Genomic DNA, 24,668 nt, shown 5'->3' with positions numbered 1-24,668 from the left:
CAAACTTGGCCAGGGTCTTCCTTCATTTATTCAACAAATATTTATTGTGTCTCTACTAGATATCAGTTCCTCCTCTCAGTGTTCAGTGAACAAAGCAGGCCTGTTCTTCTAGAGCTTGCGTTGTGCTTACATCCTCTGCTCTGCTCTGCAGCAAGGAGGTAGCCAGAACCAGCCTGATAAGATTAGAAAGCAGAGCCTGGGGATAGCTCAAGAGATCCTGTCCTATTTTCTACTCATGCCAAGCCAAGAGATCAATGAGTATCTGACCATTTTCTCAGGACAGAAATAACATCTCAGTATTCTAGAGATGTGAAAAGAAAATCACAGCTTTAGGACTGGACAAATGCGCAGTGAAGCACCTTGCGTTTCTGCAGTATCTTTTAAAGCATTTTCCCTTAAATTATCTCATTTGACAATCAAAATAATCTTGTGGAATTATCGCCGTTTTTTCCCCTATGGAACATGAGGTCTGAAAGGAAGAGTGCCTTGCCAGAAGTGGTTTAGCATAAAGCTAGGTAGGACTATACCCCATTTCTTACTTTCCCTGTGGAGGCCATGAACCTAGGGGTTGGAGAAGTAGCTGTTAACTACTTATTCTCTGGTTCTGTCTAGGGCAGTGCTTTCCGATAGAACTTACTGTGATGATGGCAATGTCCTATGTCTGCATTGTTCGATATAATAGCTGCTAGCCACATGTGGCTACTGATCACTTGAAATATGGGTAGTATGACCGAGGAACTGGATTTTTAAATTTCATTTTAAGTAAAGTTGAAATTTAAATAAGCATGTGGATACCGTATTGGACAGTTCTAGAGGATTGAAGGGGAGGAGCTCTGGAGTGATAGAGGGGCGACGGACCCAGTCTCCCTTTCATGCCTGAATGCCCCAACACACTATGTCCTTCACCACCACCTTTCTTAGAACTCAAACGTTGAGGTAGTTGTCAAAAAAACAAGACTGGAGGGTGTTTCTCTGGGCCTGGCTGTACCATCGAGGTTTTTGGCACTCTGTGATGTTCGCAGTGACGAAATCGCCTAAGTGCATTTCTCAGAATGCATCTCTGTCATTAAGTGGCATATGACTGTAATCTATTGCTCTGGCTAATTTATTTGCTGTTTGAACCCAGCCACTCTCCCCATCCCACATATTAATGAAAAATTTGTCTTTGCACATTTACTTATTGACGCATTACCCTTTTATTTACATAGATATACAAACACATGTAATTACAGGCCTTTTTTTTTCCTTCATTTAGAATCATAGAAACCAGAAAATAGTAAGAATGAGGATATGATGTTCGTTTCGTAATTGAGGCTTCACAGAGTTAATTACATTTTCCTAGGGCCAGAGAGCACCAGACACAAAGCCAGGGGAAAAGTTAGCCCTGCAGCTCCCAGATGCACAGTTCGCTGTTGGGTTTCAGTCTGATGAGATGATGCTTCTTTTTTTTTCTGATGAGAAGGGGAGTGCAGAGTGTCTAATAACATGCTTTGATTAATACTGGGCTACTTGGAAAGCCCAGTGGGTCAGCCACTGCCTACTTTCCCTGGTAAAGGATCTCCTCCAACACTCGCCCAAAGCCAGGCCCAGTGTCCTCTCCCAGCGGGGATGGCTCCCCAGTGCACAACGTACTGTGTGGGATCGTTGGAGATTCTATCACCACCAAGGTCAGCGGCACGCTGGAAATTCAGTCTCTTTTAGGGTTCCATGTGGATTGTATGTTGACCCTGGGGTTGAGGATGTGAATGGGGGACAGAGTGATGATTTTCCCTGTCAGCCTTGCCCCACCTGCATCTACAGCCAGAGAAAGTGTTTCCTGACGCTCAGAGGCAAAGCCCTGTGAGGTAGGTCTCCTTCTGCCCCTCGTACACAGCCTCGAGCGTGGCCTCGCTGTTGGTCAGCCGCCCTCCCACAGAGAGCTGGTCCCTGCTCTCTTATCCTCTTCCTCCTCTTCTCTTTGTCTGCTCTTCTCTTTGCCGAGCTACGGACCAGCTCACGGGGAGGTGAGTGTGTGTGTTCAGCCGTGTGCTGAGATCACGTGTGGTTGATCCTGGGAGTACAGTGCTCAGGGTGCATGGGTCAGAGCTTAGCATCTAAGAGGCTTCTTAGTACGCACATGGGTTTCTGAAGCGAAATTGTCAAGAGAATTTTCAGCTTTGTTGCTGCGTGGTAATTACACAGACAACAAATATGTAGCCCTGTCCTCCAAACAAGGACCCTTTTCTTGTGAGGTTAACATCCGGAGGGCGTTCCAGAAAATTATAATTACTTTTCATGTTTTCGATAATAAAATGACCTTTTAGCTCTTCATAATAAAGCAAATGCTTTAGGCTTGTAGATTTGGTGACACGAACATGTAGAGGAAGTAAAAACATGATGGTATTTCTGTAGGAGGCAGCAGGAGTCTGGGGTGTCGTTCCCATGGCCCGACTCTGTTATGGAACCATGCAGGGCTGGGGCTTGTCGTGAGTAGGGAGGGCATGGGGTCGGGGGCGGGGGCAGGGGGAGAGTGGAGGCAGAGCCGCTGTGCTCGTCGTGTTAACTTAGGTCCCAGCCTGGTTTCATGACACCACCTCGAACTGCCCCCTTTGAATTTGATATCAGGGTCTTCCCAGTGGTACAGGGGACATGATACTCAGAGCAGTTTCTACAGTGAAATAAAGATGCTGAAGACTTAGGGGAGCAGATAGGGTCCTGCTAGGAAACCAATGCAGGAAGAATATCTCCCTTAGTTTGGGGTTTTAATATCAGTATGTTTTCTTTTAATAAATACTTGGCGAAGAAGAAAGGAAATGAAGTCAGTAACGTCTGGCTTCCACCATCGCTTGCCGCTCCGCCCACAGTGTCCGCTTTCCAGCACTTCCTTTTTCCTTGGGTCGGGGCGTTATCTGTAAGAGGCAGGAAATTGCTCATTATTAATGGAAACGAGAGACCCCCATTTCTCCTCTTGCTCACCCGATCCAGAGGACTTTCACTAAATATATCTAAATTATGTCCTTTGAACGAACTGAAGATTTTTCTTATGTGCATTGTCAAACTGCATACCCATTTGAAAGTTTAGGGGTCAATTATTTAAGTTCCGGATAATAGCCACATTCCCACAAATCAAGTGTACATTGTGTCTGGCCTTCTTTTATTGCTGTATGGTATTTAGTCAATATCAGGTCTTTCTGGCTCAATTGCTGGGTTCTCTTTTGTTGCTCAGGCATGGGGGGTAGTGGAAAAGGAAGGAGAACTTTCCGGCTTCTAAAAGAGCATCACATGATGATGGTGCAGAGGGATCAGTGTTTCTGAATACCAGAAAGACTCCATTGTTTGGGGCTGGAGCTCCTTTCTGTTCCCAGTGGTAAGGAGAAGAGCAACTGGTAACTTCTCAACCAAGCCCAGCCACACATCAGGATCAACAGAATGGTCAACCAATAAATACCTCAGTACTGATTTGGCTAATGACCATTTGCCAAAAATCCAGAGGTGCCTCAACCCTGCAGCTGATGGGGTAGAATACGTGCAGTGATTACCAGAACCTGGGTCTAAGTCATATGCTTGAGCATTTTCCATTTCGGGGAGAATTCAATGCAATGGGTGGGGATAGAAGAGACAAGTGAGGATGACTGAGGTCGCTAGCTTGAGCCTGGTGCAGAACAGGTATATCATTAAGGAAGAAAATGTGGGAAGAGGATTGGGTTTGGGCAGTAAGGTAATCAACTCTGCGTGGAGCCTCTTGAGTTTGAGATACCTGTAGGGGTGGTGATTCATGTAGAACCCTCTGGAAGGTATGAGAAATACAGTACCTGGGTCAGTAGTCACAAAGAACATTTGGCATCATGAATTGAAACTATGCAGAATTGAAGGAATTACATAGGAAAAAGTAGGAAGTGAGAGTAGATAACCACTGATGGATTCCCAAAGAACACAGACATCTTAGCCTGAAGAGGAGGAGGAGCTGGCAAAGAGGACTGAAGAACTAACCTAAGGAGAAATCAGGGAGCCTGGAGGAACAGGCTTCCAGAAGCTAAAGAGCAGAGTACTAGGAAGTTTGGGGGCAGCTGGCCCAAAGAGGTTGACTAGGAGCAGGAGAGACGATACCTCAGTGGTTTAGTTCATTGAGAGGGTAATAGCAGGCTTCCGCAGAACCATTTCAGGACTGGTGAGGACAGGATCCAAATTTTAATTCAGAGAAGTGAGTAGTAAGTACAGCAGTCTGCTAGCAGTGTTTCTTTGGACAGAGAGAGGAAGCAGGAGGACTGAGGAATGAATTCTGTGTCCGGTTAGAAGAGAATGGAATAGGTTACAGAAACACAGCCTAGAGGAGCCACTGAAGACCCAGGAAGGGGCTGAGGGCAATGGATGCTCTCTTTTCTTATATTTTAGAGGAGCTTGAATTGCCTAATGGGTCTGGGCGCTCTGTCTCCCATGATGTAATTTATAATATATGCTTAGTTAGAACCAGTGGAATATCTCATGGTGTGTGCAGCCAGGAGCCAAGCGAGGGACCCGCCCCTCTGTGTCTATTTGCCTTGATCTGTTCACCCCGGCTTTGCTTCATTAAGCACGTGTGTTCCCTCCTGCCCTCCTCTCCCCATCTGAGATGCTTGATGAATCAGAGATTGAGTCAACAGTTCCGGAAGGCTCCGAATTCTCACACTGCTTCCACTGAGATGGAAGTCATTTCTCTCATTGTTACAGGCATAGTAATGGTGGCATCTATAGGGTGTCAATCACTCATCCTGATTTGGATTGCTTTATTCTACTCTGAACACCTTAGAAGCCTCATACCAGAAAAAGTTGTTACCTTTTCTCTTTTTAATTCATCCCTTTCATTTAAGTTGGCTTCTAGCTATCCTGAACAGTTGGTTTGAAGATATTAGCCCGGTTTTTTGTTGAAAATCATGTTTTAATGACCTCTGAGAAATTCTTTCCTTGTCATCAGGAAAATTTGCAGTTATGCACTGGTATCCTTGTTAGGAGTGTAGACTCAAACGAGACTCCTGAGCTCAAGAACAAAGCTCACTATGTTGTAGTAACTGACATTAGGCAAGTTATGTAGTTTCTTTGTGCCTCAGTTTCTTTAGCTGTTAAATGAAGGTGATAATGGTACCCGCCTCATATGGCTGCCATGAGCATTAAACAAGTTAATGCCTATATCGTGCCCAGCACAGTGGACAGTACTCAGTAAGTAATAGCTACCATTATTAATATTTCTTCTTTTTTCTGGTTAAGTCCCTGGATCATCAACATTGGCTAAAGCACTAAGCTAGCTATAAGAAATATGAATATATTTATATAAGAATATAAGAAATATGAATATATTCCCAAGTACTCTGCTGAAAATGCCCGCATCTTTGTCATCTGCCACCCAGCATGTCTGGGGGGAGACCTTGGTCCCTCTCCCTCGCCCTCTCCCCTCCCCTCTCTGTACCTGGGACACTAATCCTGCCCTCGTCTGGGTCGGTTCCCGCATTCTCACCTCCATGCATGGGTCTCCTGCACTTTCTCAATTATATTTTTCTCTTCCCAAGAGCTTTTCACACAACTCTTTGTCTGCTTTCAGGCTGAAGGACTCTTGGGAGCAGAAATTTTGATTTTGAGGCTTAAGTCTTGCTTCTTACAAGTGTCTATCAGTCCCAGTCTGTGCCATACACTCTCGTTCTATGAGTGATCTCTTATTACGAGTGATCTCCGTGATGTTCTAAAGACACTGAAATCACCCAAGTGTGGATGGGAAAGAAAATGTAAAATGAGACCAAATTAAAACGATCAGAAAATGGTTCTTCCCTGTCTCTTTCAAAGCACAAGTGGAATTCTTTGTCTGCGAGCGACTGGGGTAATTTCCAAGTTTCTTCCCCGTGCTAACATTCTGTGACACCCACAGCGGGGAGAGGTACACATTGCCAACTGGAAAGGAAGACCTAAGGTCATGTTTTGTGACCTAGGGCGGGGACATTTTCTGGTAACAGTTTCAGTACTAATGCTTTGGTTTCCAACCCTTTGCCCTTGCTCTCAGGGAAGGCCGCTCAAATGCTCACATCAGAGGAGATTACCAAAGAATCGGCGATGTCATGCTGAAGAACATTCAGGCCATGAAGGTGAGCTGCTTTGGGACTTGAGCAGAGCAGGTTCGCCAGGGGAAATCATGCTGGAGCTGCTGACTGTAATCCCTTTCCATGGTATGACAGTGTACACCTAGCACAACGCGGGGAAACTCGCCTGTCCTTTCTAGGTCATTTCATTGTGAAGCATAACAGAAAATCCAATCACTTTGGGGGAAGCACTTTTCATACTTTTTCTCTTCAAAAGCTCTTATGTTATAACCAAAACAACAGATATTTTCTGTAAACAGATCATTCAAAACCTGTTTTTAAAAATTATGTACACAAAACATTAGTTGACTGAACATTTCATTCTTAGTTGTTTTGGCTTCTTGTAAGCATGACAAAAATATTGGATTCGAAGCTATGTAGGAATTCCAGTCAGTGCTATAACTTTAAAAAGTCAGCGTACAAGATAAATATATTTTTAACCATCAAGCAATAACTGGTGATGCAAGATACCCAAAGAAGTCAATACATATTGAACCAATATTCTACCTCATCTTTGAGATCTGCCCCACCTCTTATATCTCAAATTTTCATTTTCATCCGTTACTAATTCCTTTAACATAGAATGTTTTCATTTACACAATTTCTTTTGAATACAAATATATCTGTATTTGCATTTTAAAGCAATCTTCCTGTATCTCGACTGTCCAAGGCCTCTCCAAAAACCTTAACTAATAACTGCCCAGAGCAAGTTAATAACCCCTTAAAGAAGGCATGTTGTTCATACTGCCACCATTTCAGTCCATCCATCTGTCCATCAGTCCATCAGTCCATCCATCCATCCATCCATCCATCGATCTATCTATCCATCTATCCATAAAGAAGGCATGTTGTTCATACTGCCACCATTTCAGTCCATCCGTCTGTCCATCAGTCCATCCATCCATCCATCCCTCTATCCATCCAGTGCTAGCTGACTACCTATACTGTATATGAGGCACTCATAGAATAAAACTTACTGTTGGGGTTTGAATTCCTAAGGATTTGGCTAAGTTGTATAATGTTTAATTTTTTCCCCTTAGAATTATAGCTCATAAGCTAGGACAAGGGGAAGATATGGAAGGAGTGGTGCATGGCACAGAAAAGATAAGCTCTAAACCTACTTGAGATTTCCTGTTGCTCTTAACAAAGGTCAAGATATTATTTAACAGACTGAGCTGCCGCTTGCTTTTTCATGGTGTTCAAAAAGCAACACTCCTGCTTTGGGTAATATCAGAGGCCAGGGAAGCCATTAGGATTGCAGAATCCTACATCAAAAAAAAAAAAAAAAAGAGCAAGAATTATCTACGATATCCCACCATTAATGCACAAGTGAGGTTGGTGTACAAAACTCAGATGTAATGGTAACATCTCTTTTCACTTTCCTGTGGTTTCTTATAATTAATATCTTTTATTTTTAGAGCAATTTCAGGTTTATAGAAAAATTGAGCAGAAAGCTCACACAGAGTTTCCATATTCTCACTCCCTTCCCACCCCAACCCTCACAACACACACACACACACACACACACACACACACACACACACACACACACACACACACACACCCACACACACACAGACACGCTTCGCCACACCTTTAACCTCTTGTGTCCGTGCGGTACATTTGTTACAGCTGATGAACCAATATTGATATGGTATTGTTAATTCATAGATTTACGGTAGATTCACTTTTTGTGTTTTACATGCTATGGGTTTTGGCAAGTATGTAATGTCAAGCATCCACCTTGACGGAATCATACAGGATAGTTTTATGGCCCTAAAAATCCTCTGTGCTCCACCTATTCATCCCTCCCACCCTTCCAACCCTGGCAACTCCTCATCATTGATTGTCTCCATAGTTTGGTCTTTTCCAGAATGTCATAAAGTTGGAATTATTGTGTATAGATTTTTCAGGCTGGCTTTTGTCACTTGTTAAAGATATGCTTTCTTCTATGACACATTTTCGTTACTATTGTACTTCCCAGTTATTTTTCTCATTGAAGCCTCTTTTCCCATGTTCTGTTTTTTTTTTGTTGTTGGTTTTTTTTTCAGCCCAATTCGTTTTTTTTGCTTTTTCTCACAATGCTCCCTTCGTCAGATTATAAGCCTGCACTTACTTACTCCCTTCAAAGAGGCTTGGATTCCACCATGCATCTCTGGGGACGGCAGCGGAGACCTGATAGCTCTTCCCCATCCCCTCGGGGACAGTCCCCAGAGTTCTCCTGTTCATCAGCTCTCCTTTGTGGCCCTCTGTGGCCTGTCTGCTGTCTTCCACCCTCTGCTCCTCCACAGAGAGCTGACATTCAGTAGACATCCACCCTCCTCTCCGTTCACCTAGCACCTAAGACCTAAAAATACACCTGATTTCCGCTCATAGCAATTCTATCTCCTCAGTCTAGTGAGTTGGCATTATTGGGTTTAGCCAGCTTCCTCAGCTGTGCTGGCATTCTAGTTATTGTGCCAATCAAGCGTTTATAGCATGGAGCTCTGTGCAAGCAAAATAAAAATAGTTGGAGAGGCTCAGAGAGCCACTGGCAGCCTTTTGAAGAAATTTGTGTGTGTGTGGCAGTTATTGTTGGTTTTAAATAATTTTTATGAAGTGTGGAAGGGAGTAGCAGAAGACATAAAAGCCCAGATTAGTACTTTTGTCCAAAATGCTTCGGGTGATCTCCAGCTTGCAGTCTTTCCTGCCCATTCCCCGAGCTGTGCACTTACCTGCGTTTGCAGGGGCTCAGCGAGGATGCTGTGATTACCCTTCAGCTGTTCCAAGACCTTCTGCATGAGACTGAGGGAGCTGACCCAGGGGCTCCAATCCCCACATGAAAGCCAGAAATACCGAGTCTTGTCCTCTAGCCCACGCTGTGAACTTCCAACTGGAAAATCTACCCACAGGCACGAAGGCACTTCGACATCCACGCAGAGAAAAGGACATCCTCCTCTCCTTTCATCTTGACCCTTCACCTGCCATCCAGGCTGTCTCCCCAGGCCTCCACCCCCTGCCCCTTCTCCTTCTTACCCTCCTACCACATTCCTCCTCCTGGCTCTGTTTTCTCTTTCCTGGATGACTCACCCAGCTTCCTCATGAGTCTTCTTGCCTTCCACCACACCATCCTCCCAAGCCACCATTTATATTACAGCCAGACTGGCAAAGCTCAGAACCTTCCTTGTCTCTCTGCGGCTCGGAGAATACAATCCAAACTCTAAACCTGATGAAAAAGACTTCACACTAGCCCTAGACAATCTCTCCAGACCCCTTCTCCCTGTCCTTCACATTCTATCCTGCATTTCAGGGCCCATGAAGTCCATTCTCCAGGTGCTCAGGTCTTAGCAAGACTCCTGCCTCGGCTGCATGCATGCGCTGATTCACTTGCTCATCAGTGCAAGCAGACAGCAGACTTTTATTGAGCATCTACCATGTCTATCAGGCCCTGAGGTTACAGTGACAGATGCTCTCTCTCAAAATCAAGTAGAGGACCAGTCTACCATGTCTATCAGGCCCTGAGGTTACAGTGACATGACAGATGCTCTCTCTCAAAATCAAGTAGGGGACCAGACATGTGATAACATTGCATTGAGCTATACACATGCACACACGTACAGGGATGTGCCCACACATGTATAACACACACAATGACGGCATGGAAAACTGATGGAATCCAGATAAACAATGTGGATTGTACCAATGTCAGTTTCCTGGTTGTGATATTGTGCTATTGTTTTGCAAGATGTTAGCATTAGGAGAGGCCAGGTGAAAGGTGCATGGAGTCTCCTTATAGTTTCTTTGCAACTTCCTGTGAATCTTTTTTTTTTTAAGTCACAAAATAAATTCTACAAGAGAAACCATATGATAAACTAAGATGGACAAACACAGCATAACTGCAGGAGGATCGATGAGACTAACTCAGCCTGGAGATCAGGGAAGGCCCCAGAGGGAACCCTGAAGGGTGAGGAGGGGCTGGGAGGTGTCTTAGGAGGGGAGCGTCATATGTAGAGGTTCTGGGTTCGAGGACCTGGCACATCTAAGTGCAGGTTGTTCAGTGGGTGGCCTGGGGTGAGCAGCAGGAGGCGATGATGGGGGGATAGGAAGGATTACACCCTAGGGCCCTGTGTGCTCTGCTGAAGACTCTGAGGTTGTCCTGAGATGCTGGGAGCTCTTGTATCCAAGAAAGAGGCGATGTGCTCAGCTGCATTGTAGGAAGTTTATTTTGGTGTCTGATGCACAGTAATTTGGAAGTGTGAAGAGTAGTGACAGCCCCTGCTGGAGACACCATTACAGTGGCGGATGGTGCAAGGCTGAAACAAGGGCTGTGACCTTGGGGGGGGGAAGACAGGAGCTGGTTTGACAGTTTAAAGAGGTGGAATTGGTAGGACTTGGGGAAGGAGTCAAACAATGAGGGAATCTGGATCCAGCGTTTCTGTCCAGCATTTTCTGGCTGATGGTGGCACTGATCCTGAAGTTAGAGAATCACAGGGTGGCCCCCAGTGAGGCGGGGACTGCTGAGTTTGTGTCTGGATTCACTGTGCTTCAAGCTGTTTCTGGAAGGTGCGAGTGGAGATGTTGGGATTAAGAATCCAGGTGTGGCGGTTGGCAGCACACAGATAGCAGCTGTCCTTCTGTCTTGGGGTGTCCTCTGTCCCCCACTCCCTAAGTACTCTATCTATCTGGACATGTCCTCCCCTTGCAGTTTTTCCCTGGCTGCTGCGAGGAATTCATCTCTAGTTTAATGCTCTATATCATCAAACTTTTTACTTTGCATCTGTCTCCACCACAACTTGTTCAAAGAAAAAACTATTCGGCAACACTTGCTAACGATGGTAAAGCAGACCTTACTGTGTGGTGAAGCAGGACCGTTGTGACCGAGGGAGGAGCATGGCAGTGGGGTTTTACAGTGACTGGGAGATTTGGGTTCAACCCTGAATACAGCATGGGCAAGCAGGAATTTATAGCATGGAGCAGGGTAGAGTCAGAGGATGGAAAATTCCTAAAAGGAAACATCAGGAGCGAGGGGGCATTCTGGCCGAACCAATCGTAGGATTCGTGCTGAAGACAAGCCAGAGTGGTCGGACATCCCCTGGGGGATGGCGAGAGATGAGGGACACGAGGTCGAGGGTGGCGGCTATCCAGGGTGAGGGTTCTGGGGAAACTGCCTTAGCAGGGTTCTTGCTAAAACTAGATTTACACGGAAGTACACAGACGGCCCTGGGAGAAGATTCTAGAGCCTGACAAATGTTTGGGCAAGGAAAGGATCTTGGTCAGACCCCAGGAGAGTAGGGACCATGTCTAATTCTCATCCAGCTCCCTGAATCTAGCAGTGTAGGAGGCTAATGGCAGGTACTGTTAGTATATGAGGAAAAAAGAGAAAGGGAAACAGACATATATTTTTTTAACTATATGATGTTTTCTGAGTGGTCCTGGTCTGTTTGTCATCTTTTGACGTTTTGAAGAAAACCACATAGGGAGCTCCTATGCATTTAATTTCCCCTTTGTTTTGCCGGTCTTGTTTTTAAAAGACACTTTACACCTCTCATGTTATATATACATCTCCTATTTTATCATCCCTACATGTTTTAAACTGCTCAATTCTTTAATAGAGCTTTTTATTTCATTTTGAAAACTTAATTGAATTAATGAAGTCGTGCAATGTAAAAAATATGAACGTTAATGAAATGAAATGATAGAAGCGGAGTCGATCTTCGTTCCTGCATGGCAAACCGGGCGACCGTGCGCATGCGCAGTTTGGCTGAGCGGGACCCCACCCTCACCCTCGTCTTTTGCCCTCACCAGCAACTGGCCGCTCACCTGTGGAAGCACGGCGAGGCTTTGGAGGCCCTGGAGACCAGCATCAGGAGCTCCCGGCGACTGGAGAACTTGTGCAGAGACTTCGAGCTGCAGAAGGTGTGCTACCTGCCGCTCAACACCTTCCTCCTGCGCCCCCTGCACCGGCTCATGCACTACAAGCAGGTCCTGGAGCGGCTGTGCAAGCACCACCCTCCCAGCCACACAGACTTCAGGGACTGCCGAGGTGAGCGGCGGGTGGGCGCCACCAGCCCAGGAGAGAGCGGGGCTCCGCAGGCCAAGAGCTCTGTGACACGGTGCCTCAGGTTTTCACAGCATTGCTTTTTAGTACCTGGTCAAATATTTTCTGTTTCCTCTTGACTTTTTAGTAAAGAAAGTGAGAATGATCATGAAGACCACTATTTTCCTTTTGCATGCGTTTTCTCCATTGATTCTGGATGGTTTAGTGCAAAGAACTCTGGAGAAGCTCCACTGAGAGTCAGCCCTCTCTAGGAAGCTTTCCTCTGCCTACCTGGTTGAAACTCATCATCCCTTTTTAGACCGGCCACAGAAAATGGCTTGTGATAAACACTAGTGCTCAGTGCTGCTGGGCGTTGGTAATCTGCCAGTCACCTTACTAAGCACTTCACCTGAATTAACTCTAATCCTTACAACTAGTCTGCGAGGCAGGCGTGAGCTCATTTTACATATGGGGGCTATTGAGACCAGAGAGGTTAAGGAGCCTGCTCAGAATCACACAGCTGGAACGTAAATGACTTAGAACCTAAATCCAGAGCCCATGTTCTTGAGCATCCTACCCTACTGTTTCATGATGATACTACCCACTGTCACTTGCTCAGCACCCAGGTCAGGTACTGTGCCAGGTAGCTTGCTAAGGTTACTAATGTTAGGTTTTTATTCTTTTAACAACCCCCTGAGATAAGTGTTGTTATCCCATTTTATGGACAATAAAACTGAGGCTCAGAGGAGGTAAGGGACTTGTGTCACTCAATTAGCAAAAGGTCAGAGCTGGTATTCCAGACTGTGCTGTCCCCTGCTGTGCCACACATGATGTTTTGAACCTAAGTCATCTGTCTCACGCGATAGATGGTTTGTTAATGTCTGCACCTGAACCATAAGCCCCTCGAGGCCTAGGACTCTGAGTGATCAGACAAGCCAGAGTGGTCAGACATCCCCTGGAGGATGGTGAGAGATGAGGGACATGAAGTTGAGGGTGGCAGCTATCCAGGATGAGAGTTCTGGGTAAACTGCCTTAGCAGGGTTCTTGCTAAAACTAGATTTATATGGAAGTACAAGACGGGCCTGGGAGAAGGTTCTGGAGCCTGAGATCTGTTGCTGTGTCCCCAAGACTGTCCAGCCAGGCGGCACACAGAGTGGGCCCTCTACAGGTGACACTTAACATTACATGAACTTGCTCATCTACTAGTATGTCAAGACCTATATCTCTCACCTAACATATTATAAACACCTCCCATCTCTTAGGCCACCTTTGTTCACTTTTTCTAAATACATCTCTTACTCCTTTGCTTAAAAACCTGGGTGATGTCTGATTCCCCCAGGCTAAAGTCCAAACTCCTTGTGATCTGGAGGAGCCAATCTCTCATACAACAGACATGCATTAAGTACCTGCCATGTACTAGATGTACTAGAAAGAATGGGATGCATGTGGCCCCCACCCACAGAACCCATCAGACAGCACAGAGGTGGGTGCCCGGGCAGTGACCAACCGTGAGAGGGACATGCCTGGTGCAGTAGGGACAGGGGCTTCTCACCCAGCCTTCCAGCAGTACGAGAAGTTTAAGGCTGGCGTGCAAATGGGAGTGTTCTTGGATGAAGGGAGGGTGTAGAGTATAGAGCTAGGAACTGCACATAGAGGTCTGAAGGAGACAGAAACTATGGAACCTTCTAGAAAGTGGAAGCTCTGTGTGAAATGCAGAGGGATAGCAGCAGAAACAAGGCTGGCAAAGTAAGCAGGTACCAGGTCCCATGGGGTCTCATAAACCCTATGAGACCTAACAACCTAAGAGCAAAGGGAAGACAAGAAGGTCTTTGAGGAGGGGAATGGTGATGTGGGGCTTGATTCAGAAAATTCACTCAAATTAGTTTAAAAAGGCAACCCAAGAGAAGATTTGGCAAAATAATTAAGACATTGGTGATTCACAGAAGAGGAACAGAAATGGCTTGTGACATGGTTTTGGTTTGCTATATATACACTGTCAGCTTTTTAAGACACCCATGGTCCTTTATGCCTCATGCCTCAGCATACTCTGCTGCTCCTGCTTAGAGTCATTGCTCCCACCTCCTTGTCCTTTCCTGGTGCAATGCGCCTCCTCCTTTAAGCCTCAGTTCCTGCCTGACCCTCAGGGTTGGGTGACCTTCTCTGCCCACCTGCCGCGTTCTGTCATACCAGCACTCCTGGACAGGATGACCCAAAGACATTCCAGCTCTGAGGACTCAGAGGGGTACATATAAATTACCCAAGAGGATGAGGGACTTCTTTAGCTTTGCATGTGCTATCCATGGCTGACTTGCCCAGTTTTCATTTTATTAAGCAGTCCCCCACCCCCACCCTGAAGAGAAGTCTGTCCTTGACAATTAAGTGGAAGCAGCATTTATGTCACTTAAATCATAAGGTGGCATCATTGTGAAAAGGCTGAGGAAATCAAAGTATGTCTGAACATACATTTTCTGAACATCAGGGATACGAAGTGCCAAGAGTTGTTCCCAAGATGCCTACCCCATGAGCCGTAGGGGCCAGAGTGCCATCCTTTCCCTCTTGGCGCCTCCTCTCCCCCACCCCACTAAGCAGTCGGTGCCCAGTAGTTGTTATTGGACTAAACCAGCTGGTAATGTCTGAAGATTGAGCAGGCCTTGGTTTTGTCACTGTGGCTGAGACAAAGCGTGCTGTGATAAGCCAAGAAGTATTTAATTTGCATCTCCAGGGAGAAAGCAAGAAAACAAAATGCTTCCCTTCCAAAGTTGACATTCTGGGATAAAGGAGTTACTTAGTTTTCTGACGATTAAAGTTCAGTCGATAAATATTTCTTGCTTTCGTGACAAAAATACCTAAATGTTCAGCTACTGTGGCTTTGCATGCCACCTAGACTTGTGCTAATTGGGCATTAGCTCCTTGTACACATGTTGGACGCCTACTAGTATAAGAGAGATTTGCCCATATTGCAAAATAAAGTTTAGTTCTGCAGTTATTATACTTTGCAACCATCTTAGTAAACAGTATAACTTCTGCAGAAGGAAGAACTGGGGAGTGCTGGAATATTCATTACCCAAAAGTTTTACTATCAGACTCTCTCCCTGCAAGACCCCTCTTTTGCCTTAGATTTTTCTGTGGCCTCTCTGTGCTCTGTTCTTCACAGAGGAGGGGAGTTAAAAAAAATTCCTGCTCTGGAGACAGAATTCCAGGTACTCTGACTCCCCTGCTGCTTTCCCCTCTACGCCAGTGCCAACAACAGTTCTGAGTGAAAGACAGCTGGACACCACGTGGCAATGAAGGGGGGGTCATTTACATTTTCAAGGTGCATTGGGGAAACTAAAGCACATAAATACGTAAAGCAAAGCAAATATATTCAAGCAAATCACTTTTTAGAGTGAGAAATAGCAGTGTTTTCTCTAAAAGAATGCATCTAACATAGTCCAGCTACTGGAGGATGTTACTCTGGAGAGTTGAGCTTAAAGATGTTGGGGGACCAGGGGTTGGGGGACCCTTGTCTGCCATTAATGCTGCAGTTTTTGTGTTTGTTTCCTTCATTAGCTGCTTTGGCAGAGATTACTGAAATGGTAGCACAGCTTCACGGTACAATGATCAAGATGGAGAATTTCCAGAAGCTGCATGAACTCAAGAAAGATTTGATTGGCATCGACAATCTTGTGATTCCAGGAAGGGTAAGCAGCTGTGCTCTTACGCATTGGAGGTGAAGCCAGAAGGGTGACATTTAAGTGACTTAAATCCAAACCCTTTTTGAATACAGATACTCGAAATTAAAATATCCTCCTTCTCAAGTGGCTTCCTGCCACCTGGAGACAATTGGAAAAACACCTTAACATTACAGTGTCATTCAAAATTTCGTGTTCGGAGATAAAGCTAGCCTTTGGCCCTTGTATTCTGTCTTTCTTCCTTATTGGCTGATTTGCTCCTTTTTCCCTACCATGTTCTGAGAGGATTTGAAATAGCTTATTTTTTTAATTTAGGTAAATGAAAATGAGTAAAGAATTGGGTAAAATGGTGATCTAAAGGCAGAGGAAAAGTTAGCATATGAAAGCATACTGTAAATGCCCATGTAAGTATGCAAAGTATTTTTAAAAGGCACAATTTTTGTATGTAATATAATTTTAATTAGGAATTAACCTAACATTTTAGCTGGAACACCATTCTGAGAGAGACGCAGGTTCACTTGGGCTGTTAACCTTCACCTACTCGGCACCCTGCATGGGCCGTAGGTCCTTCACAATGAGGCAGTGCCTTGTTGCATAAACACACTTCTTCCAGGCCGATGGGAATATTAAAAGTACAGCGTAATCTGCCTTTTTTTCAGTTCTCTTCCTAAGAATCAAACTATTAGTCAGTTGATACGTCTCATCACATCTCTCTATGGGATCTTTCTCCTGCAGCTCTCCCATTTTGAACTATCCATCACCCAGGTTCAGAAGGAGTTTTAGCCCCTTTGATCTGCTGCGTACCTGCCTTCATCTCCAGACAAGTTTCCAGTATGCCGGGGCTCTCAGTCTTCTCTGGCAGGTGGCTGCCCTGGAAACTTGAAACCTGTGTAGTTTAGGGGAGATGAAGGAACATCTCTGTGTATTTGGTATTTCTGTTGGGGAGCCTAGTTACAAAACTGACTAGAAAACCAGTTGTGAAGACAAGTTGTCAGAAGAGTTATGTGGTTAAGTGCTGAGTGGAAATTAAAGCTGGGATTTGCTTCAGCTCTGCTGGGGAGAAAATTCCACCAGGCCTTGGCATGTAAAAACCCCATTTACCCATCCACACAGAACTCGTAGTAAAGCCCTGTGGAATCAATGTAATTTTCTTTTACCTTTGGACGTTATAAAACATTTAGCATATTATGCTACATGGCAAACAGACCATTTGTAAAGCATTTATTTTGAGGAAAGTCTTCCATGGAGCTATGAAAAGAGCTTTGACTTGGAGTAGGTGGCCCCGGGTTCAAATTCTAGCTCCATTAAAGCTGGGATGTTTCACCAGCCGAACATTCCTTCCCTTCTGTGACGTGGGGATTGTATCCACTCCCTCGTAGGTCATGAGGATCAAGTGAGATTTCATGAGTAAAACTAACAATAAATATGAATTATCGTCCCCCACCTCCATTTATTTGAACAGACTAAGTATACATTTATTATTATATAATGTTATTGGTTACATAGCTCAGCACTGTAGAAGGCATTATGAGCATTTAGCCAAATGTGGGTTCTATCACCCATAACTGACCAGGTGATTTGGGGCACGTTTCTTATCATTTTGCTTTTCAATTTTCCTTATCTGAAAAATGATAAAATTGAATTTACAGACTCATGTGTGGAGCTAATATACGCACCTAGCACGTCAGACACACACCACATGTTAAATAAAGAGAAGTCATTGCTGTTTATAAAGGTGAGGTTGGAATTGGGGTGCCGGTTACTAACTGCAGACCCAGTTTATCTGAGTATTCTTTTGCTCATCAACTGGCTACACAGCCATTCACTGTTTCAGGTCAACCCTGAATGACACAAGAAGGACATAATGTCATGTTGTAGTAAAGGAATGACACACCAGTTGATTATCATTAATTTTAAATTATCAAATAGCCTAGTGGGTAGAAGGAAGGTTCTGACAGATCTGTCTACAGACGGAATTTTAAAGATTAAGATGTAAAGGCGAACAGATAATTTTAGAGACACTCACGCCCCATACCTGCAGTCTAATCCCTAACATGGCTTTCGGGCATAATCCCACTCACCCTTCTGACCCTTATACCAGGTTAGTCGGCCATGATATGTCCTGGAAGACAGGAGTGTCACCTGAGCAAGAAGGCCCCGGCACTCTTGGCTTGAGCCAGGCCCCCTGGGGGTGTCTCTCTATCCTAGGAATTACATGCCTGAGAGAGGTTTTTCCTGGACTGGCCTTCTAGGTTATAGGAGCACATTCTTTTTCATTAAAGGGACAGGTATGAGGCATGAGTGAGGGGCATCATTTGGTTAAAATTCAGAGGCCTGGACGTCTTTAGACTTGCCCTTTAAAAGAAAGCAGCTTGAGCCTAAGGATATTAGGGGCCTTTACTTTTTTCCTATTCCATGGTTTAAAAAAAAAATAGTCAAGAGCCATCTTCCATCTTCAACCCTCAGACAGCGATACCTGAGTCCACAGCCCTTCCCCTCCCCGCCCTGAAGCCCCTCGACACAGACCGCACTCCCTTTTCTTTTTGCGGTGAGTGCCTCCTGCCCTCCCATCTTCTCTCCCACTCAGGAAAAAGCCAGGATCCCTCAGGTTTGATAGAAAATGCATGTTCCAACAGCAACGAATGTATGGGGCGGGAACAGGAGTCATAGCAACAGTTAGGGTCACCAGTCCTTGTTCTCTGATGAAAGCGGTCCCCTAGGCACCATTTCCTCATTGTTTATGTCATAACATCCACTCACTGGCCCTGCAAGTGTTTATATGTTACTTTGTTGATCTCCGAAATATGTCAGTTAAATATACTAGCAGACAGAGTCTTTGATCCACATTTCAGAAAGGACCAAAGAAAGAGTTGAGTCAGGTCATACAGAAGTCTATAGAATCAAAATGAGTTGGTTGAATCCCTGTTCTTGGCTCAGTAGCCCTGGGAGCACAGAAAAACCTCACGGCAGGTATTCTAAGAATCTGTTGTTATGTAACAAACTACCCCAATACTACATAGCATGGTTTTTCCAAGTCAGGAAGTTGGCAGGGCTCAGCCAGCTGATTCTTCTGCTCCATGTGGCATTGTTAGACATTCCAAATAGGCTGGTTTGGAGGGTCCAAGGCTGACACCTGGCAGGGATGGCTGAAAGCTGGGCTCAGCTGGGACTGTGCAGAGAGCCCACGAGGGGCCTCAGTAACCTGGGCTCAGTGTGGCCTTACTGCTTACGTGCAGCTCAGGGCTCCAAGAACAGTTGTTCCTAGGGAAAAAGCAGAGGCTACATGTAGTTTTATGACCGTGTCGGGCTCCAAGAACAGTTGTTCCTAGGGAAAAAGCAGTTTTATGACCAAGTTTCAGAGGTCATATAGCATCACTTCCATACTTTATTGGTCAAATCAGTCACCAGCCCACCCATATCCTAGGGAAGGAGACAGAGACCCCACCTCTAATGGATGTCAAAGAACTTATAGCTGTGTTTTAAAAGCAACACTGTGGAAAAGTTTAGCAGTTCCTCAATTTAAGTTAACCATAGAATTCCCATATGACCCATCGATTCCATTCCTGGGTGTGTACCGAGAACAGTTGAAAACAGGTGTTGAAACTGGAACATGTGTGCATAACAAAACCATTCCCAGTAGCCGAAAGTGAAAACCACCAAAATGTCCCATCAACTGGTGAATGGATAAACACACTGTGGTCCATCCCATACAAGGAAATACTCAGCCACAGGAAGGAAAGAAGCTCCGATACACACTACAACATGGATGAAACTTGAAAACATTATGCCAGACACAAAAGGACACATTACATGATTTGATTTATGTGAAATATCCAGACTAGGCAAATCCAGAGAGACAAAAAGCAGATTGATGGTCGCCAGGTGCTAAGGGAAGGGGAACCGAGGAATGAGTGCCCAGTGGGCAGTTTCATGTAGGGTGATGACAGATGGTAGCGATGGATACCCACTATGAATGCACTAAAGGTCACGAGTGGTAAATTTTATGTGTATTTTAACAAACTTTTTTAAAATGAGTTTTGTCGGGGGGTGGGGGTGGGCGTGGCGCAAATGGTTCATGCCCAGAAGAGTTTATGGTTTGGAAGAAAACGTTCCTTAGATATATTTGCGTCTCGCTCTTTTATCCTCGAACATGGTTACTAGTTTTTGAGAACCAGAGTTTTAAGTCATGGAGCATGCTCCCCTATTCCTAATACTCTCCTATGGCTCATCTGTCTTCTGGTCCCCTGCTGCCTGTCTGTTTCTGGCCGGGTCCTCGTCCCATCCCTAGCAGTGGGAAGCCTGCAGGGCCTGTGGGCTGCGTGTGTAATCACACGCCTGAGTGTGAACCAGCCTGACCTGAGCACACCGCCGAACTTGAGTGATGTCCCTCGCTGTTATGAGGCCGATGGTCATCCCTGCCTCTTAGGTTCTTGGGAAGGTGAGGAGCTTAGAGTCAGCTTGGCTCAGCATTCAGTAAATAGTAACTGTGATCACTATGATTTTTAGCGTGAAAGGGCCCGTGGTGTGGGAAGCCAGAATCTCTGCGCTGACGCAGGTTTGCACATTCCCACCCAACTCTTGGGTCTGCTTTCTCTGCAGGAATTCATTCGCCTGGGAAGCCTCAGCAAGCTCTCCGGGAAGGGGCTCCAGCAGCGCATGTTTTTCCTGGTAAGTGGTTTGAGCTGTCCGTCTTCACTGTGATGAGTGATCCGTGGGGTCACAGGATCGGGCCTCGGCAGCCCGAGGGGGCACCTGGAAGGCGGGAGGAGCAGCCAAGGCTGCTCAGTTGTTGAGATCAATGAACTGTCATACTTTTTGCACTTGTTGGTTTCAAATGGAGCCCATGCATCTCAGCCATACTTGTCCTTGCTCCTCTAGTTCAACGATGTCTTGCTGTACACGAGCAGGGGACTGACAGCCTCGAATCAGTTTAAAGTCCACGGGCAGCTCCCGCTCTATGGCATGACCGTGAGTATGCACCACAGGCACGACATCAGGGCTGCCTGTAGTTTGCAAACCAGGCTAAAGGGAGCAAGAGCCAGTGACAATGACATGAGGAAGGAAAAGGAAGTGAGAGCATCACAGGCGTTATGGGAAACCTGGGCTTTGTTAGAGCTCCTCCCCTACAGGGGCTCTGGGACCTGTCTCCTCTCCTACGTGTGGGACGTAGAGCTATCTTAATTCTAGAACCAAATGAAGAGGCGAGCTGATGTGGCCATGTGATATGAACTGGCCTCTCACTGCCGTGTGCCGGGCCCCAGGCCTTGAAGGACAATCCTCACCATCCACATGGAGTAATGGAGCCCAGCCTACTCCTAGACCAAGGAGTCACCTGTCCCTCCCCCAAGATGCCAGTGGACAGATCTCAGTATTCTGTGACCCTTGGTTGGCAGATGCAGACAGGAGGGCAGTCAGCACAGGACTATTTCCTTGGCTTATAACTACACTCTCCTCAGTGGATGGACAAAGAAAAGTTTACAGGCTCTGCCAAAAAATTTTTACATTTTTACCTTTCTTTACCCTTTCCGTTATTTTTCTCACTTGGTTCTCCATGCTGTAGCCATTTTAGTAAACATTTGAAAATGGACTGAGCATCTTGCTCACTTCTTGGCAGTAAAATTATGAAAACTTGTCCCACAGATAGAGGAAAGTGAAGATGAGTGGGGCGTGCCCCACTGCCTTACCCTGCGGGGCCAACGGCAGTCCATCATCGTGGCCGCCAGGTAACTCGGGCACCTGACCTCTTACCTGTTTACCCTTTTACCTGCTGTGGTCTGAACACCTGACATCTGTCTCTTCAGTTCTCGGTCCGAGATGGAAAAGTGGGTTGAGGACATACAAATGGCCATTGATTTGGCAGAGAAAAGCAGCGGCCCCACTCCCGAGTTCCTTGCCAGCAGCCCCCCTGACAACAGTAAGTGTGGAGGGAAGCTTCCTTGGTGCTGCGTACGGCCCACTGCCTTCGGCAACCGGCCACGGAGGGGCGGGGCAGCTCTGGCTGAGAGGGAGAGCCTTTTACTGCATTTAAAATCACCTTAACCAGTGGGCCTCATATCCATGGTCCACATTTGTGTTTAAAGCCGAACCCAAGGAACTTCCATTTCCTAAAAATAAAAAAACCCTTAAAACTATAAGAGTGCAGGGAAGTCATCTTTTCTGGACCATATTGCGGCTTGTCACATAGAATGTCAGTGTCTAGGGATAGAAAACAAGGCCATCCACATGCTGGGCAAGCACTGCAGGCCCAGTGCTGAAGCGTGGTAGGGGCTCTCTGGTAGAGGGGCTGGTGGGATGCCCTCCGGGGTGGGATCCTAACAGGCAGATGACTGCTAGTGTGATTTCCTGCTCAGTGGGTGCGTAGGGGTCCCCAGAACCAGATCACTGTGACCGCCCCTTCTGAAGAGCAAAGATCAGAAGCACTGCCTTTTGCCTCGTCCTACAGAGTCCCCTGATGAGGCCGTGGTGGCCGACCAGGAGTCGGAGGATGACCTCAGCGCCTCGCGCACCTCGCTGGAACGCCAGGCCCCTCACCGCGGCAATACCATGGTGCATGTGTGCTGGCACCGCAACACCAGCGTCTCTATGGTGGACTTCAGTGTGGCCGTGGAGGTACCTGCCGTGAGCCTAGAGGGTGGGGGTATGGGACACTGAACGACACTCAGCCTCTCAGGTTAGGGAGCCAGCAGTGACATTCTGTGAATGCAAAGGCATATATCTTGGTCTTCTCTGTACGATGATCATTTTCTTTTGTTCTCCAGGCCATCTACACTTTTTTTCCCTCTCGTGGAGTTAGCCATAGAGCAGAACCTGTATGCATTTAGCCCTGTATCTGTACCAGAGAGGCCTAGAAACGGGGCCCTAGTGCCAGTGGAGGGAGAGGTCCAGGCACCAAGGTTGCCACATCCTGGAACAGCCACCCACCCTACACACCTGAAATCGGGTACAAGGAGGCAGTAGGGTCAGAAAGCTGGTACCAGCTAGAGCAATGTCATGTGTAATTCATGGAAGAACCTCAGACATGGGCTCTCTGGGCAGGCGCTGGGAGCCGTCTCTGATGATGGGTCTCTCCCCAGAGTGCAACTGTGATCCTTCCAGAACTCTCCAAACTCCAATCCCTAAGCATCCTCCAGCCCAGGTCCATAGTCCATAACCTTTCAGAAAATGCCAAACTGAAGAAAGCTCTAAAACCAGAGTTCTCTTCATATCCCATTGGCAACAGAACCTGACCTGAGCTGTTGTGAGGATTTTTATCATTTTTGTGTGAATGTTCATGTTTCACCGTATAATCATGTTTGAGTCTGGGCAGCTGCCCAGACCCCACTACTAGGGGTGCCATATAGGAGAGGCATCTGATTATCTTTCTAAAACCCATAAAGTTCTTAATTCCTAAATTTAGACACCTGATCCAAAAATGCCACATAAAAGACTGAGTCAAGGACAGCAGTTTGCTTTTTGAACCAATAGTAATGGGAATGTACCAAGCATTTCTTGATGGATAGTCTGTAGGGACTGAGGTTTTCTGGAGGTGACCTTCACCGTTCCATGGAGTATTTCGAGTTTCGTTGCTAGTATTCTAAAACTCATGCCTACTTCCCAAAACATCCTCAAGGGGACGTGTCTCGGGTACAGGCCCTGGGTGTGGGGCTCCCCCGGCCTCTGTGTCAGCCGCAGTGATGTGCCCTCCTGTTCCTCATAGGAACACCTTTTTCCCTCCTGATGGGCTCAATGTGCTCGGCCTCCTCCCTCCCTTTACACTGGGTCGGCCTGCAAAGTTTGCCAGCCAAAGATTTCTCCCAGGGGATGGGAGCAGGGAAGAACCAGTGACTACCTGGTAGAAAAACACACCTAACCAAATCTGATCTGTCCAGTCTGGTCCAGTGAAGCTGGTGGAAGTGCAACACCGTGAGAAAGAATTTGTCTCTGCCTCACTTTATACTGACCTTTGTGGGGTGCAGTTAGGACTGTCAGTGCATGGGAATTTCGGAGGCTTGAGACCTTTTTAATTCCTGGAGGCATGCAGGTCATTCAGGAATGCAGCAGGCAGGTAGGTCTTAGGCGACCAAGACACCTCAAGGCCAGCTCTTTTTGGGTGACAGGCCTGCACAGCTGCAGCCATTTGTCTACATGGCCAGGTGAGTCTAAGAGCCAGGTCAGCAAAATGTGGCCCACAGGCCAAATCCTGACACCCCTGTTGTTTACAGCCATGAACGAAGATCAGGGTTTTACATTTTTGAATGGTTAATATAAATCTCTCATTTTGCCCCTTGGCCTGAAAAGCCTAAAATATTTACTACGTGGCCCCTGAAGGAAAAGTTTGCCAAGAACTATAGAGCATGAAAGCAAGCCCCTGGGCATGTAGTTTCAAGGTGGGAAAGATGCAGGTTAAAAACGCATGGACTTGACTCCTCTGTCACTCTGCAAATGTCCCTCCCTTGCCAGATCCCCGCTCCCAAGGCACATGCCTTCTTCACTCTGGTGTCTGTGGTGGGCCCCAGACACGTCCCCCACTGGCAGACAGCCCCAGTCTCCCAGGGCCGCCGCGTGATGGGGGGCAGGAAGCAACCCCTTCCCTCTCGTTGCGGTTTTCTCATGGTCCTCGGCTCTTCGATCGCGTGTCTTATAGAAATGAGTAACGGGGATGTTCGGGGACAGCGCGGATAAGCTGAAAGTTGCGTGCAAGCCAGCGAGCACAGGGAGTTCACATTAGATGTGGGGGAGTGTGAAGCTGGGATGGCCAGAGTGAGGCCTCGCCTGCTGATGTTCTGAGGTGAAATGGTCGAAGTTGTTTGGACTGGAGTTAGGTGGTGGTGATCTGGGAAAGGTGGGTGTTATTTACAGTCTGAATACAGGCGAGGACCAGGAGGGACAGCACTGAGAGGAAGAATCTGGTGGGAACTATTT

The 24,668-nt window shown here is 46.4% G+C and overlaps 1 protein-coding gene across 1 annotated transcript in view; it reads left to right on the top strand.

Moving 5' to 3' along the window:
• FARP1 (FERM, ARH/RhoGEF and pleckstrin domain protein 1) overlaps window positions 1-24,668 on the top strand; it is a 225,755-nt gene that overhangs the window by 194,891 nt on the left and 6,196 nt on the right. Inside the window, exons 17-24 of the mRNA XM_015587343.2 lie at window positions 6,005-6,086; window positions 11,865-12,102; window positions 15,646-15,776; window positions 20,367-20,435; window positions 20,646-20,735; window positions 21,408-21,490; window positions 21,569-21,681; window positions 22,210-22,376. Of these exons, the coding sequence (XP_015442829.1) occupies window positions 6,005-6,086; window positions 11,865-12,102; window positions 15,646-15,776; window positions 20,367-20,435; window positions 20,646-20,735; window positions 21,408-21,490; window positions 21,569-21,681; window positions 22,210-22,376 (973 nt within the window). The remainder of the gene's footprint in view (window positions 1-6,004; window positions 6,087-11,864; window positions 12,103-15,645; window positions 15,777-20,366; window positions 20,436-20,645; window positions 20,736-21,407; window positions 21,491-21,568; window positions 21,682-22,209; window positions 22,377-24,668) is intronic.

The sequence above is a fragment of the Pteropus alecto genome, unplaced genomic scaffold, assembly GCF_000325575.1.
Source record: "Pteropus alecto unplaced genomic scaffold, ASM32557v1 scaffold13, whole genome shotgun sequence".
Lineage (NCBI taxonomy): Eukaryota > Metazoa > Chordata > Mammalia > Chiroptera > Pteropodidae > Pteropus > Pteropus alecto.
Note: the sequence above shows the minus strand (reverse complement) of the source record. Positions and strands in the feature narration are given on the sequence as shown.